Genomic DNA, 16,529 nt, shown 5'->3' on the forward strand with positions numbered 1-16,529 from the left:
AGTTGACAGAATAAGTCCCTGTCCATGACAGTGTGATGCAGTGGAGCGAGGCTGGATGGACTGGGTAGCCTGTGGCTACCTGACTGTCTGTAACTGATGGAAACCCTTTAGCTGTGATCCACTTTGAAGATGTACACCGCTTTTGTTATGCTTTCAAAGCCCTTGACAAAATAGTTCTTTATGGTTCAACTCTCTTTCTCTCTCAAAATGGAAATTTGCTCTTTTTAGTTTTGTCTTTCTCATGCTTTACTCATTTGTGTATGGCCATTGTTTGTGCTTGAGTTAGTGTGTGTGTGACTCCCCACTTGAGGTCAAATTTTGATGTTGTCCTTATTCCTAATGGTCTGTCATCACAGCATGTCTTTAAATGGAACATTATGATGTTGTTTGTTACCACAGCTTGACAAATAAAGCTGAAGGATTTGATATATGAACCTGAAAATGCTACATTAGTCTGTTCATCATCCATTCACACCTTGCAAGCTGTATCAGTGTTGTAATGAGTCCTCCCCGCCAACAGGTGGCGGACCAGGCAGCCAGCACACCGTTCTCCATGAGGAGCAGTGGAAGATGCCGGCTCTGCCAGCGCTGCTGCTGTCGACACACTTCCTCCTCTTCCTGTTGCTGCTGACCATGGCACCTCGCTCGCTCACCCAGAACCCAGCCCTCGCCGCCGTACGCATGGGTAAGGATACACCCGCCATGCGTTTGTGTGTGTGTGTGTGTGTGTGAGTGTGTCATGCATTGTGTCTCTATATTCTCAACTCTCCTTAGTACAGTCCTACTGGACTATATAAAGATATCTTTCATGGATACACAGCAGCCTATAGAAGGTCCATGTAAGACTCCTCCACCTCCTCAGTTAAGAAGTAGCTTGTAACTGTCCATGTCACTACTTTTGGTTGGCTTTTAACTGTGGAATCAGGTGGTTGCCAGGGGTGATGGTGTTGTCTGTCTGAGGGAAGATCTTTCGGGGAACCAGTCTGGTGTGTGTGTGAGTGTGATTCAGCCCTGACCTCTATCAGACAGATGGACTAAATGTTAGTCAAAGGTCAGGTCTGTAGAGGCTGCCACACACACACACACACACACACACACTCACGCTAACACACACCAGGCAGATGACAGGTGGCCTGAAAAGATGTGGCTCTCTGGATCGGAGGCTGTGATGGAGTCAGGCATGTGTGCCTCAACTCTCTTTTGTGTCTCGTCCACTGTGTCCACGTACTTGTTTTTGAGTGCGTGCTTGTCTTCCTCCATTGCTTTACGTCTGCCTCAACTCTCCCTCTTTCCCTCTCCCGCTTGCTCAATCGTGTTAACTGTGTTGATCAAACCCCCCTTCCCCCCAGCGGCCATCTTGGACGACCAGTCCTCCTGTGGTCGTGGCGAGCGTCTGGCGCTGGCCCTGGCACGAGAAAACATCAACAGTCTGATGGAAGCTCCATCCCGCGCACGCGTGGAGGTTGACATCTACGAACTTCAGGAAGACTCCCAGTATGACACCACAGACACCAGTGAGTACCTCAGACCTCTGCCAGTATGGTTTACTTCAGTGTTGAATGGCTTGTCTGTAAAGTAAATAAACCACCCCCCCAGAACCAGGAAGACGTAATTGTCATTGATCTCAGGCAGGGATGGCTGGGATGTGGGTGACAATGCAGTATCACACAGACGCACACGCTCTCCCTCTCTCTCTCTCTCTCTCTCTCTCTCTCTCTCTCTCTCTCTCTCTCTCTCTCTCTCTCTCTCTCTCTCTCTCTCTCTCTCTCTCTCTCTTTCACTTTATCCCTCCTTCTTTCTCTCTCACTCTCACTCTACAAGCTGGGGATCTGTCTAGTGTCTGAGGGAACAGGTTCAGCAAGGCAGAATTAGAAGTCTAATCTCCTGTGGAGAGAGGAGGGAGTCTGATTACAGTTATGACAGTAATTAATCACGGGTGTCCTCCATTGACGCCTAATTTGATCTACGGTCCAAGAAGAGGACACAGACACGACTGGAACTCGTCCAACATATTGACTCTTCCTCTCCTCTGGTGCTGGCAGATCCACTCTCTTCCTAATCCTCTTTCGTGTAGGCCACTTGTCTTCCTCTCCTCTCCTCTCTTATCTGCCTGTAACACCTTCTTTCTTTCCTTCTCTGACTGTCTGTTTTTCTATTCCCTCTCTATCTTTCCTCGACCTGTCCATCTCGTCCCTTCCCCACCCCCCCCAACCCCAGTGTGTCAGATATTGCCGAAGGGCGTGGTGTCAGTGATAGGCCCCGCCTCCAGCCCCGCCTCAGGCTCCACTGTCAGTCACATCTGTGGAGAGAAGGAGGTGAGTCCAACCTCATCCGTGTACACCCCGGCCTCATCTGTGTACACCCCGGCCTCATCCGTCTACTCCCCGGCCTCATCCGTGTACACCCCGGCCTCATCCGTCTACTCCCCGGCCTCATCCGTCTACACCCCGGCCTCATCCGTCTACTCCCCGGCCTCATCCGTCTACACTCCGGCCTCATCCGTCTACTCCCCGGCCTCATCCGTCTACACCCCGGCCTCATCCGTCTACACCCCGGCCTCATCCGTCTACTCCCTTGCCTCATCCGTCTACTCCCCCGCCTCATCCGTCTCCACTACAGCCTCCTCCATGCGTTCTAGCCTCTTAAAGCATATACTGTATGTAAATCCTTTATAATACTGCAATGCGAATTTACCCAAACATTGTAAAATCAGGGGCTCTTCTGCAGCTACAGATTATCTATAGATTTATGATATAGATATTATATGATATAATAAGTCTTGATAGATCTTTATAAAAGTTATCCAGTACAGACATCACTGCAGATATACAGATTGGCCATAGAGAGATACAGTGATATTCCTGATCTCCTGGGATCTCCAGAGCTAATAAGTAGTTATATATGTATGATAATAGATTCCTATTTTATTTCACGCTTAAATGACCTTTTCCATAAGGTGCTATGTATATTAAACCTTCTGTACTCAGAATAGGCCGGATTACCATAGGCTGTCAGTCACATGCTGACTCTAAAATGAGATTCTGCATGCTATCGCTCCAGGGCTTTCTTTTCACATTAAATCAGTTATGAGAGAGGGGGTTTCAACCCCGGGGGGCCTGAAGATTCCAGTCCATCAGTTTAAGTCGACCCAGGTGGGTCGTTTGGAGCCCCAGGGGTGAGGATCCTAGGGGTGAGGATCCTAATGTAAAAATGTGCTAGCCTGTTAGCATGTCCGCCGGAGGAGACTAGCTACTGCCACTGAAACACCTTCTGCTTTCTGCTCCTCTGGCTTTGAATCAGCTCAGTGATGGACTGAGGATGTTATTGAGAACAAAGCTTCACCTCTACCCAACCCACTACCTCTACATCCCCTTTCCCCCGTCTCCCTCACTTCAACCTATCCTCTTTTTAATATGAATCATCCTGTCTTCATGCTTTTAGACACACCATCCTACTGTTTGTGAACACTAGGAATTGTGTTTCACATACTATGTATTGGTGGTGCACTGAAACTGAACCCTTCCTCCTGTTCCAGATCCCTCATGTGAAGATCGGACCGGAGGAGACGCCCAAGCTCCCATACCTGCGCTTTGCCTCGGTTACGCTTTACCCTAGCAACGAGGACCTGAGCTTAGCCATTGGTGCCATCCTGCGTTCCTTCAGCTATCCCACCGCCAGCCTCATCTGCGCCAAGGCCGAGTGTGAGTGGGCACACATGCCAACATTTTACATTTACATTTAGTCATTTAGCAGACGCTCTTATCCAGAGCGACTTACAGTAAGTACAGGGACATTCCCCCTGAGGCAAGTAGGGTGAAGTGCCTTGCCCAAGGACACGTCATTTGGCACGGCCAAATGACGCCAAACCGCTCAACCACCTGACTCCCTCCCAACACAACGTACACACACACACACACACACTCACTCAGAGAGAGACCTTACGCTCTTGTATGAGAGACTTCAGTCCACGCGGAGGATTACCAGAGCCTTCGACAGAGTGGATTATGCTTCACTGAGGAGCTACCACACACTTGCACACATATACACACACCCTCCCTGATGAGCTCCCTCTTCGCTCGGCTGCTCAGGTCTGGTCCAAGGTCGAGGATGATCATGCTCTGAATACGACTGCCGCCGCTCGTCCCCCCTCCTCAGACACCGCTCTTTATCGATCTCTCACTTTTCCACTCGACTGCTCTGGTCTGGCCAAGCCTCTGTTGTTTTAACAGTTTGTCTCCAAGGAGACAGTTACTCTGTTGTTGTTTTGTGCTTGTCTGCCACCCTGTTAAATCAGAAGCCATATGGAGGCTTTGTGTGTTCGTTATTATCGTAATTTAACGTTTGCAACAGGCTAGCTCACTGGTGCCTGAATGTGAGGAGATAAAGATTATGGGGCCGAGGGAGTGCTGTTATACTTAGGAAGTTAAATATAATTTCTTATGTAAAGTCGAAAATAAATTCATTATCAGTCATGTAGCTACACAGAAACAACGCTGCAAAACCAAAAGTACTGTTTGTTTCTTGTTTTAACTGGTACTGCCTGTTTCCTACGAAAACATTTCCTCTGCTTTGGCAATTAACCAACCAATCAAACTTTATAATGTTGAATTTGTTTCAATTTGTTAAATGTTAGTTTGTTTGTTTGCCACATTTCCAACAAACACATTTTCTCTGACCAATCATTTGTCTTTCTTCAACCCTCAGGCCTGCTGCGATTGGAGGAGCTGGTGCGTCGGTTCTTGATCTCGCGTGAAACGCTGTCCGTCAGGATGCTGGACGAGAGCCTCGACCCCACCCCCCTTCTGAAGGAGATCCGAGATGACAAGGTGGCCACAATCATCATCGACGCCAATGCCTCCATTTCCTACCTTATTCTCCGAAAGGTAACACATATCCCCCTGGAACTACCATACTCTGAACACTGTCAAAGTCTGAACACTGTCCACATTTTTTACTGATAACCCAGAACTTTCCTTGATGAAAGAAGAACAGTAATATAACTGAATGTCCATTGCAGAAAAGCACAGTTCTGTTACATCTCCCTTCTCTACTTCCCTCTCTTTCTCTTCTTTCTCTTTCTCTCCTTCATTAGGCATCGGAGCTGGGGATGACATCAGCATTTTACAAATACATCCTCACCACCATGGTAAGACCATCCGCCAATCAAAACTCTTATGTCCCCATAAACACAAATTGGAGCCTCCCCTCTTCTGCCGGCTGTGCCCACATGCCCCTGTGGTAACTACTGCCATGAATGACGGGCCAAATGTGTGTCCGGTTTCTCATCTGAAATGCATGCTGGTCCAGGGCAGTTTGTCATCATTATGTGGCTGCACGCCGTGTGCCCTTGCGTGAGGTGACATCCATAGTTAATAATATTTCTACATCGTATCCCTGCTAACAGTCGCCTGGTATGCAAGGCGTTTTCCCAGCCTTTCTCCTACAAGGGCAGTTGACTCTTCAAGGGCAAAACTGCACTTATCCCAACTTTGGATAGGAACCAAAAATCTATAAATCATGACATCCCTCTCTCTTTTTTTCTCTCCATCCCTCTATCCCTCTCTCCATCTCTGTCTTTCTTTTTCACCCATCTTGATAAACTGCTTGATAAAATGCATGGCCGTCTGCTGCCTGTCGAAGACCAGACTCATGCCCTCGGTCTGGTGATGTCATCATAATGCGCCCTGTGCCTGTCTCCACAAAACACAGACGGACAAACCTCATAGCCCCACCCACTTACCTCGACCCTTTGGCTTGACCCCCTCCACCTTCTTGTTCCTCAGGACTTCCCCTTGCTCCGATTGGACGATGTTGTTGACGAGCAGTCCAACATCGTGGGTTTCTCCATGCTCAACATTTCGCATCCCTTTTATATGGAGTTCATCAGGAGCCTGAACCTGTCCTGGAGAGAGGGCTGTGACCTCAGCCCCTACCCAGGCCCTGCGGTGAGGACCGGAACATACAGCACTTCAGCACTTCAACACTCACATATTATAATGACCATATGCTCATACTCCTATTCCCAGCCTCTAGATCTCAGTACCCAGAGTATTATTTATACTCAGGGTTTTATTCGATATATTAGCGTTTGGAAAGAGAACATCCTTGTTTCAGCTGTTCCTGGTTACGAATACACCGTTCCTAGTGGAACCCTTCAGTGAGAACTATGAACATCTCATAGGGCTTGTCCACGTCTCTCATTGAATCCAGTTTTTTTTCTGGTTCCTGTAAACGGGTTATGTAGCTCATATTTCACTGACGTCATACAGTATGTGTTTTAGCACTGATAGGACTTTCAATCTGACACATCCTGGCCCGTGCCATCACTCATACACTCTGGTAGTGCACACACACATTCACATTGCATCTGTGTAGACACATGCCACACACACACACCTCCTGCTATTTCTTTTTTACACTATCAGTTGTTAGCAGTTGCCCAGCTGCCACAAGCAATCAGTTTGATTCACGTGCTGTCACTCTGAGTGATGGCTGGACGGACCTAGTAACGCTCATGTCTGATTGGCCAACAGAGACAATGCTCGCACATGGGCCACTGATTGAGTAATGTTGATATCCAACGTTCCTGTTCCTCTCCGCTTTACGATCTCTCTGTCACTTGTGCGTTCCTCTCCTCTCACACACCTCCTCTTTCTCATCCCTCCCTTTCTCTCTCTCCCTCCCCCCTTTTCTCGTCACACCCCCTCTCTCTCTCCCTGTCCCTCTCACTCTCTCTGTCGGTTCTGTGCCCGCCTCATTCTATGTACCACACCCTTTGTGACTTTGTGAGCAATAAACAATTTAATAAATGTGTTTTTCACCCCTCTCTCTCCTGCTTTCTTCCTCCCACTATCCCCCCCCACTCCCCTCTCTACCCCCCCCCCCCCCCCTCCCCCCTTGCCTCCCCCCAGCTGTCCTCGGCCCTCATGTTTGATGCGGTGCACGTGGTCGTGGGAGCTGTCCAGGAGCTGAACAGGAGTCAGGAGATCGGGGTCAAGCCCCTCAGCTGCACCTCTCCTCTCATCTGGCAGCACGGAACCAGCCTGATGAACTACCTCCGCATGGTAACGCATAGCAACACCCTAACTCTGCATGGGAACCCATGGCAACACGCAATAACATCAAACTGTCTCCACATTGTAACCTATAGCAACACGCTACAGTGTCGCACTGCACAGCCTGTTCCTCCTACTAGTGCCCCAACTCACTTCATTACACACCCTCGTGAACAAGAGGGCCTGCACTAGCGATCAACTCCATCTCTATCTGCTCGGCGTCAAGGGACGAACTGAGATCACATTCAAAGGCTTAGCATTGTTTGTTGTTTTTCTGTCGAAGATTGATTTTCCATTGGTGGTGTGTGGCGTCTTCTCCATCCGAGTCTATAGATGTTATTGTTGTTGTGTTGTTGCTGTTGTTGGCAGCAGTGTTGTGTTGTTGTGGTTGGCAGCAGTGTTGCGTTGTGTTGTTGGGGTTGGCAGCAGTGTTATATTCTCATCAGGGTTGTTTTTGTTGTGGTCAGGGGGTTGTCTCTGTTTCTCCAACATCCCCCTTCCTCTTCGATTTGTCTCCTCTCCAATTTGTGTCTGCCACCTCCTATCTCTTTCCATCTGTCTCTCCGCTCATCCCTCTCTCCCTCCCAGACATTGTTTTCTTGCACTCCGAGCATCTTTCCATCATCCCCTTCCTCTCTTTGGCAGCAGTTCCACTCCCCTTCTCTCCTCCCCTTATCCCTCCATATTTCCCTCCATCTTGTCCGTGGTTCACGCCTCCTGTTTTGGGTGCATAATTCATTTCGAGTCCCTTTTGCTAACCTCTCTCCCTCTCTCTTTCTCCGTCTGTGCTCCCCCATGTCTCAGCCCTACCAGCTACGCGATACAATGCCGTTTGTCTAGGATCAGTCATGCTGATCTCTTTCTCCCTCTCTTCCCTCTCTTCCCTCTCTTCCCTCTCTTCCCTCTCTCCCTTTCCCAACTACCTCTTTGGCTCTGCTTCTTCTTCTCTTCGTCTTTTCACTCTATTTTCGCTTCACCTCTCTTGCCCTCTCTTCTTTGGTATATCCGCCCTCCCCTTCCCACCCACCACTCTCTCCCCCAGGTGGAGTATGATGGTTTGACGGGCAGAGTGGAGTTCAATAGTAAAGGCCAGAGAACCAACTACACCCTGAGGATCCTGGAGAAGCACCGCGGCGGTCATAAAGAGGTCAGCGCGTCACAGGGTCACGGGGTCGCGGGTTACAGAGTGGTCACGGCTTAGGGGTCAAATAGCAAGCTATGCTTTCTCATTGATTGAGACGTTAATCAAGTGTTTATCCCCAGACTATATTTCTCTTGTTTTCTCCTTTCCTATCCCTCCTTCCCTTTCTTCACCCTCATCCCTCTCTCTCCACCGCTCTCTTCTTCTCTCCTCAGATTGGTATTTGGTACTCCAATAACACTCTGGCGATGAACTCGACCTCTCTGGATGTGAACATGGCTGAGACTTTGGCCAACAAGACTCTCGTAGTCACCACCATCCTGGTTAGTCTGCTACCTACTCTGTCATCTCCCGCAACCTGTGATCGCGTGAAAGGTACTGCCACCTCAGTAACCACAATAACAGAACAGAGGCCAGAAGCATAGGTGGAAGATGGAAGACCATGGAAGCATGAAGATCATTTACTGCATCTGTAGGAAGGTGGACGTTTTTCACAGAAATAGCCCTGTGACTGATGTTTCATTAAAAAGGGATCATTTTTATGTCAACTCTAACTGGTCCGTTTGCCTGGACCAGATTCCACGTTGGCGATAATTTAAACCCTGTTCACTCTGTCCACTGCAGGAGAATCCATACGTGATGCGTAAATCCAACTTCCAGGATTTCCATGGTAACGACCAGTATGAAGGATTCTGTGTGGACATGTTGAAAGAGCTGTCAGGCACACTGAAGTTCTCCTTCAGGATCAAGTTGGTGGATGACGGGCTGTATGGAGCTCCAGAACCCAATGGATCCTGGACCGGCATGGTGGGGGAGCTCATCAATAGGGTGAGAACGCAGACAATCCCACACACACACACACACAAACACACATACACACACACACGTTAAAAGTCACACACAGACATATAGATACACACACACAAACACATTCCACTACAGAGAGAGAAGAGAGGGTTTTTGTTGTCCCGATCCTTTTTGTTATCTTTGTCACAACCCAGACCAAGCACCACAACCGTTGCCATAACAACCTACTTCAAGAGCCTATGTTGCAGCAACTAAAACGACACAGCAGCAATTACTGATGTTATCTACAGCAGTGCAGCTGCCTCTGCCTCCCATGGCTGTAAGAACGCTGCTGATAATGACCATGATAATGATGATGGGGATGATAATGGAGATGGCTAGAAAAGTAATGACCTCGGCTTACCCCTGTGTATGGTCCTCCATAGGGAAGTGCTCTGTGTGCATGTGTGTGCGCGTGCACGTGCGTGACCTTGCAAAACTGTTAAGAGGCTAATCAAGTCTCTCTTTGTCACTAATTATGCAGTGGTTTTTCAATTAGGCCCCTGATCCTTAGCTGGGTCGACACTCTCACACACACACACACACACACACACACACACTGCGTGCATGTGGGCACACGCACAGGCAAGTACAAGGGCCACAGACCCACACTCAAGTCAAATGATCACACTCTCTTGAGTGTACTTAGAGACACCCTCTCAGTGGAGAACCCATACATTCACACGCATCTACTTATGTCAATTCCATGAGCCACACACACACTCCCCCTCGCTTTCTCATTGAACACATTCTTCAGTCACATACACATGCACACACACACACTACCCCTCCGCCAGTGCTTCTGTCTGATGAAAGTGGGTGAAACTAGCTAACGAGTATTTCCTCGTTAATCAATTAAGCTGTAATTAAGACACAGATGTGTTTGGGGCAGCCTGCTTTCAGGGTCCATCTCTGTGCATCGCTCCTTTTCTCCTCTAACGCTCTGTCTGCCCTTCTTTACCTCCCTGGCCAAAGTTTGCCCCTCCCTCATTCCCTCTCTTCCTTCCTCCCTCCCTCCTTTCTCCTTCTGTCTCTCCTTCGTGTCTAACTGTGCTCCTGACTTCAGTGTGCTGCTGTGTTCTTAAGGTGTCAGGCATGCTTTTGTGTCCACAAAAAACAAATGCAGTTTGACCCTTGTTCTCTCTTCCCCCGCTTGTCACCCCATCACCTTTTCATCCCCCCTCTTCTCCCTCTCTTACACTCTATTTCTTACTTTCTCTCTCTCTTTCTTTCTCTCTCTATCCCTTCCGCAGAAGGCAGACCTGGCTGTAGCAGGCTTTACCATTACCTCAGAGAGAGAGAAAGTGATTGATTTCTCCAAACCTTTCATGTCTCTGGGTATCAGCATCCTGTACAGGGTCCATCTGGTAAGGCACCACACTCTCACCTGCTTATGCCCATACACACACACACACACACACACACATACATGCACACACACGGGAGAGCTTTTCAAAACATTTCGGGTTCCGTATTACTCCAGTCTGAAATGCAGCTGTGGTACACATATGTGATGCTCAACAAGAAGCGTGACATGGATGACCGTTCCCAGACAGAGTTATCCATGCGAGTGTGTCTGTGTAGCAGTAATTATCCTGGCTCACTGGGTAATGGACAGGCTAACAAGCCTCTCCAGACTGCAGACCTTAACTCATCTATTATGGGGTTATGGAGCTTACAGGCCAGAGCATCGGCTGTCTGATGACTCAAGCTGTTTACTGGTTAGTGCTGTGTGTTTGTTTACCAGTAAACAGGAGGACACATGCACGGCTTGGCATCGACACACACACTCACACGCAAACACCCCAGCAGTGAAATGTTAACACTGTGCCCTCTAGTGTCTGAACAATACAATGTGAATCAGTGTGAATCACTGCAAACTCGTTCTTGGTCTTGGACCGCGTGTTTTCTTAGAAAGAGAAAACCTGAACCACTAAGCTCTCTAGCACACCCCCCCACCACCCTCTTCCCCAGTCTAACCTCTGTTCTCTATGGACGCTTCCAGGGCAGGAAACCAGGATACTTCTCCTTCCTGGATCCCTTCTCCCCCGCGGTCTGGCTCTTCATGCTCCTGGCCTACCTGGCCGTGAGCTGTGTGCTTTTCCTGGCAGCCAGGTAAATACAACACCCTCACCTGGTGGTGGGAGACTGGAACTGCACAGAGTGGACAAGAAACTACTCTATAGACCGTGGTGTAGAAATCCCACAGTTGGGTCATGTACGTTGCCTATCTGCCTGCCTGTATCTATCTGTCTTTCTGACAGTGCAATACAAAGTGTCTGGACAGGGTATACAATCTAAATCTGGCTTGATTAGATATTATTTGAGGGAACAGGGCAGAGGATGTTTTGAATTGTTGACACAGCCCAAACAAACTAACTAAACTCATATGGGTGATAGCTCACCTTGGGGTGTGCTTCATTTTTCTGACCTGGTTTCCTTCCCTTCTAGGCTGAGTCCGTACGAGTGGTACAACCCCCACCCGTGTCTGCGGGAGCGCAGGGACATGCTGGAGAACCAGTACACCCTGGGGAACAGCTTGTGGTTCCCCATAGGAGGCTTCATGCAGCAGGGCTCAGAGATCATGCCCCGAGCCCTATCCACGCGCTGTGTCAGCGGGGTCTGGTGAGTACGTGCGTGTGTCCGTGTGTATGTGTCTGTGTCTACATGTGTGTGTATCTGTGTATGTGTTTATGTGCGTGTGCAGTGGAGACGATGGTACTTGTGCCCGGAAGGGTCTGTAAACATTTGGGAATATTCTGGGAATATTCCGATTTCTTAGTAAATGTTTACATTTACACCCACACACACACACGCCCGTAAACACACACACACAAAGCGTGCAGCTGGGCCACCCTACAGCCAGTCTTTTTGGATGTGGTCCTCCCTCAGGTGGGCGTTCACCCTCATCATCATCTCGTCCTACACGGCCAACCTGGCCGCCTTCCTGACAGTCCAGAGGATGGAGGTGCCCATAGAGTCACCTGACGACCTGGCGGACCAGACCAACATCCAGTACGGAACCATCCAGGGAGGGAGCACAATGACCTTCTTTATGGTGTGTGTGTGTGTGTGTGTGTGTGTGTGGTCCACTGACCTTACTTTTCAGAGCTTGCTGCCTCATTCCATCTCTCCCTCTTACTCTCTCTCTCTTTCTTTCTCTCTTTCCCTCCTCATCCAGAACTCCCGGTACCAGACCTATCAGCGCATGTGGAACTACATGCACTCCAAGCAGCCCAGCGTGTTTGTGAAGAGCACGGAGGAGGGCATCGCCCGCGTGCTCAACTCCAAGTATGCCTTCCTAATGGAGAGCACCATGAACGAGTACTACCGCCTCCTCAACTGCAACCTGACGCAGATAGGAGGCCTGCTGGACACCAAGGGCTACGGCATCGGCATGCCCCTAGGTGAGGGAGGGAGGGAGGGAGGGAGGGAGGGACAGAGGGACAGAGGGAGGGAGGGAGGGACAGAGGGACAGAGGGACAGAGGGGAAGGATGGACTACCTGAATCCTTTGGGTGAGAGAGCGGGAAATTAGGAAAAGAACAGGAGGGAGAGAGAACTTGGTGAGACAGCAGCTGTTTGGAGACAGGATAAGACAGGCAGGGGAAGGAGGGAGAGCGAGAGGGAGGGAGGAAAATGAAGAGAAGGGTGAAGAGTTTCCCCCCTCCCTGCGTCATGGGGATGCTTCTGCAGAGTGGAGAACAGGTGCAGGAGAAACAGATCAAGTGGAGACTTCAGGATAAACTCTCTGGTCTCTGCTCTCTTTGGGTCTTTTGGGGTTCCACACACTTCAGCTAACTTATAAAAGAGTAGCGCCCTGACATCTGCCTCACCTCTCTTCTATTTTCTCTTATTGTACCTCCCTCTATCCATCTTTCTCTTATTCTCTCTCTCTTCTCTAACATAATTTGTGCTGCAGGGCTTTTAAAACATCAGGCTAGGAAGTTCTGATTGGCTGCAGAGTAACAAATTGTAGATTCAGGCTAGATGATTAATTTGGAGGAGGTCCGACTCCCCCCTATCCCCTTCTTTCTCTTCTCCGCACACGCATGTACACACGCATGTACACACACACCCACACACACTCTCTATCCCTCTATGTAACCAACTCCAAACTATTCAAACTATATCAAAACAAAAGGCAGATTGAAAAGCATCTAAGAAAGGAGAGGTCTTCGTCCTTAAGGTAGTCAACGAAGAAATGCTTTTCATTTTGTAAGCATTTCTGTGTTTGTTACCCTACAGCTTGTTTAGTGGTGATCTTTACTTCCCTTAAGGACCAGCATATTTTACTCTCTCTGCAGACAGATCCATTATTGGTTTGCCTGTGACATTGCCCACCAATCAAAACACACCAGTTCATTTCAGAGAACAGAATATCAATAGTTGTCTGTTTCTTGGTGAAGAGGAAAGAGAGAGCCCACAGGTGAAAAATAACACCTAGTGTCATGGTCACACACCTGTCACCATGGACACGGTTGCCACCTCCTTGGCAACGGTGATGCGCTAGAGTCAGGACTGCTAATTGGCTGCCACCTGTTCACCAGTGACAATATGATTGCAGCCTATAGAGGCGAGAAACAATTATCCTCTCTTTATCGATGACAGTCCATCACTGTTCTCATGCCTCCCCTTTCCCGCTTCTCTCCTTTCTCTTCCCTTTGTTTCCTTTCTTCCGCACTCATTTCAATCTGAATCAATAAAGCATTATTGGCACAGTCACTCAGGGCCTCACAGAACACTGCCAACGAACAGAAGTGCGGGGACAAATCAATAACAACAAACAACAACACACACAGCCTTGTAATCACTGCTAACAATGTCACCCCACCTTCCCCCTCCCTTCCCTCACTCCTCCTCACACACACCTCCACTCCCTTCTGTCTCCCGCCCCTCCCCTCCCTTTACTCTCCCCTCACCCCCCCCCCCCCCCCCCCCCTAGGCTCCCCGTTCAGAGATGAGATCACTCTGGGGGTGCTGCAGCTGCAGGAGAACAACAGACTGGAGATCCTGAAGAGGAGGTGGTGGGAGGGGGGGCAGTGCCCCAGAGAGGAAGACCACAGAGCCAAGGGTGGGTGTTGTGGCTGTGTGTGTCGTATAGGTCTGTGTGTGTGTGAGCATCTGTGTGTTGAATCTCCATCGTCTTGGCTAGAACTACTCTTCCTGTTGCACATTGCTCAAAGCTAGCATAGAGATGCTGCAAACAGGCAGACAAGCAGGCAGACAGAAAGACAGAAAGACAGGAAGACATACAGACAGACAGACAGACAGGCAGGCAGGCTGAGCTCCACATTTCTGGCAGCATCTGTGTTTGTGTTCCGGCTGTGTTCCCTCAGGCCCCACGGGCGCTGGGTAAATGAGCAAGTCAGTGATTGTGTAAACAAACAAGGGATCTCCGGGAGTCAGATCTAACAAACTGGGGCTCTCACTGTCTTCATAGCATCTTTGTAGATGAAGAATCTCCTTCTAGTGATACTGCTGCAGAACACAGTAATGAAGTTCAAGGGGAAAATCCTTAAAGTAGGTGTGTGTGTGTGTCCCAGGTCTGGGCATGGAGAACATCGGAGGGATCTTCGTGGTCCTCATCTGTGGCCTCATTATTGCCGTGTTCGTGGCCATCATGGAGTTTGTGTGGTCGATGCGGCGTTCGGCGGAGACTGATGAGGTACGCCCTCACGCCTGCCACGGGCCCGGCCGCAGCCACAGACACCCGCCAGTAGGTTCCCATGGCAACGCGCCAGCCAGCTCTTTGCTCGTTTGTCTGCATGCGTTTGTGTGTGCGTGTGTGTGTGTGTGTGTGTGTAGCGTGCTTTAGTGCTGTAGTACAGGGCTTTAGGGCTTTAGTACAAATGGGGGGCGATCGCAGAGCTGTTTTATTTCTTTCTTTCTTTAATCCTTTCTTTTCTTATTCCCCCTCCTTCCTTTCTTTCTCTCCTTTATCGCCCCTTCTCTTTCTTTCTGTCCTCCACTATTTCACTCATTCCCTCCCTCTCTCCTTCTCCCTCAGTCTCTCTTTCTTTCTCACTCCCTCTCTCTCTCCCTCTCTATCTCTTCTCATTGCTATTCCATCCACTGATCCAGAGTGTATGGGTTATGTTATTCTGTCTGGATAGATGATACTGTTCCTGACTTTCATTTGCTCTCTCTCTATCTCTGTTTGTTTGTATTGCTGGTGTTTTTCTGCCTCTGAGTCTCTATCTCTAGCTGTGATGCTTCCAGATAAATGTGATGCTAGCCGGTTATCTTTGCTGAGAGAGGAGGCACATTCCATCATGGGGCCCACAATGTTACACTGTTAGATCCAGAGGAACACTCGAAGATATTCTGTTTCACACACTTGAACACTTAAACACACAGAAAGCCACCAAAAACACACACACACAAGCAGCCAGGCACATACATAGACGCATTGAAATCACATTCAAGCACAGATAAGCCCTCAATCACACCCACAGGAATGTACAGGCACACTTCGGTAGCAGCTGTATCCATCTTTGGCTTGATGGGTTTCCACCTCCCCCGTGCTCCCCCTGCTCCCCCTGCTCCCCTGCTCCCCCTGCTCCCCCCCTCCCCCCCCCCCCCCCAGGTGTCGGTCTGCCAGGAGATGCTGAGCGAGTTCCGCAATGCCATCTCCTGTAAGAAGAGCTCCCGCTCGCGGCGGCGACGCCCCCTCACCAGCACGGGGGGCGGAGTCCTGCGCCACCCCTCTCGCCTCGCTCTGGGCGCCCCCCGGCCCATACGCCTGGTTCGAGAAATGCGCCTCAGCAACGGCAAGCTGTACAGCGGCGCGGGACCCCTCACCGGGGGCGGGGCAGGGGCCATGGGGGGCCCAGCCGACATGGGCCCTGGGCCACAGCGCCTCCTAGAGGACCCCCTGGGAGCCAACACCACCCCGCCCCCTCCCCCACCCCTGGCGGCGTCCAACGTGGTGGCTCCGCCTCCCTCCCGAGCCAGCTGCACCCACGTCCGCATCTGCCAGGAGTGCCGGCGGATCCAGAGCATGAGGTCCGTCTCTTCCTGTCCGCGGGGCCCGTCCCTGCCCATGGGCCACTCCTCCATGTCGTTGCCCCGTCTACCACCACCCATGCCACCGTCCTCCACCAATACTGACAGCGAGGGAGGAGGCTCGTCCAGCCCGGCCAGAAGACCCAAACCCAAGCCCACCCCCCCCCCGCGACCTATACCGCCCACCAAAACACCCCCAACAGACCTGTTAGGGACACAAAACTGAGGGGGGGGATTTGAGGGTGGGTTTTTTGAGATGGTAAACATGTGACATGGATGGATGTAACAACCCACTGGGTCCTGTCTGTAGGGGTGTTTTGGGGAGATACCCACTCAGTTTGTTTTCTTTGAAGCAGTAAACTGGTTAACCCACACTGAACCAGTAGACTAGTTCATGATTCAACCATGCCTGGAAAATAGAGGACAGCTGAGGAGAGAGAGAGACAGATATATATTAGAGAGAGAGAGACCCCAGCATTG

At 50.0% G+C, this 16,529-nt stretch overlaps 1 protein-coding gene across 1 annotated transcript; it reads left to right on the forward strand.

Annotated features, from left to right (window-relative positions):
- Positions 1-570: 570 nt before the first annotated feature.
- LOC136938854 (glutamate receptor ionotropic, kainate 5-like) lies at positions 571-16,275 on the forward strand. The gene is made up of 19 exons (XM_067231765.1): positions 571-685; positions 1,350-1,514; positions 2,218-2,315; positions 3,536-3,701; positions 4,705-4,883; positions 5,093-5,146; positions 5,784-5,945; positions 6,912-7,064; positions 8,098-8,202; positions 8,412-8,519; positions 8,821-9,024; positions 10,296-10,409; positions 11,048-11,157; positions 11,494-11,667; positions 11,935-12,100; positions 12,224-12,449; positions 13,987-14,115; positions 14,588-14,760; positions 15,631-16,275. Exons 1-19 carry the CDS (start codon positions 571-573, stop codon positions 16,273-16,275), a joined length of 3,246 nt encoding a protein of 1,081 aa, XP_067087866.1.
- Positions 16,276-16,529: the final 254 nt, after the last annotated feature.

This window comes from Osmerus mordax (assembly GCF_038355195.1).
Source record: "Osmerus mordax isolate fOsmMor3 chromosome 18 unlocalized genomic scaffold, fOsmMor3.pri SUPER_18_unloc_1, whole genome shotgun sequence".
NCBI lineage: Eukaryota > Metazoa > Chordata > Actinopteri > Osmeriformes > Osmeridae > Osmerus > Osmerus mordax.

Excerpts from the sequence above, each read along its gene's own strand:
- LOC136938854 (XM_067231765.1), top strand. The coding sequence starts at position 571 with ATGCCGGCTCTGCCAGCGCTGCTGCTGTCGACACACTTCCTCCTCTTC. Across the intron at positions 686-1,349 it reads CCTCGCCGCCGTACGCATGG|CGGCCATCTTGGACGACCAG; the intron begins GTAAGGATACAC and ends CCTTCCCCCCAG. Across the intron at positions 5,946-6,911 it reads GCCCCTACCCAGGCCCTGCG|CTGTCCTCGGCCCTCATGTT; the intron begins GTGAGGACCGGA and ends GCCTCCCCCCAG.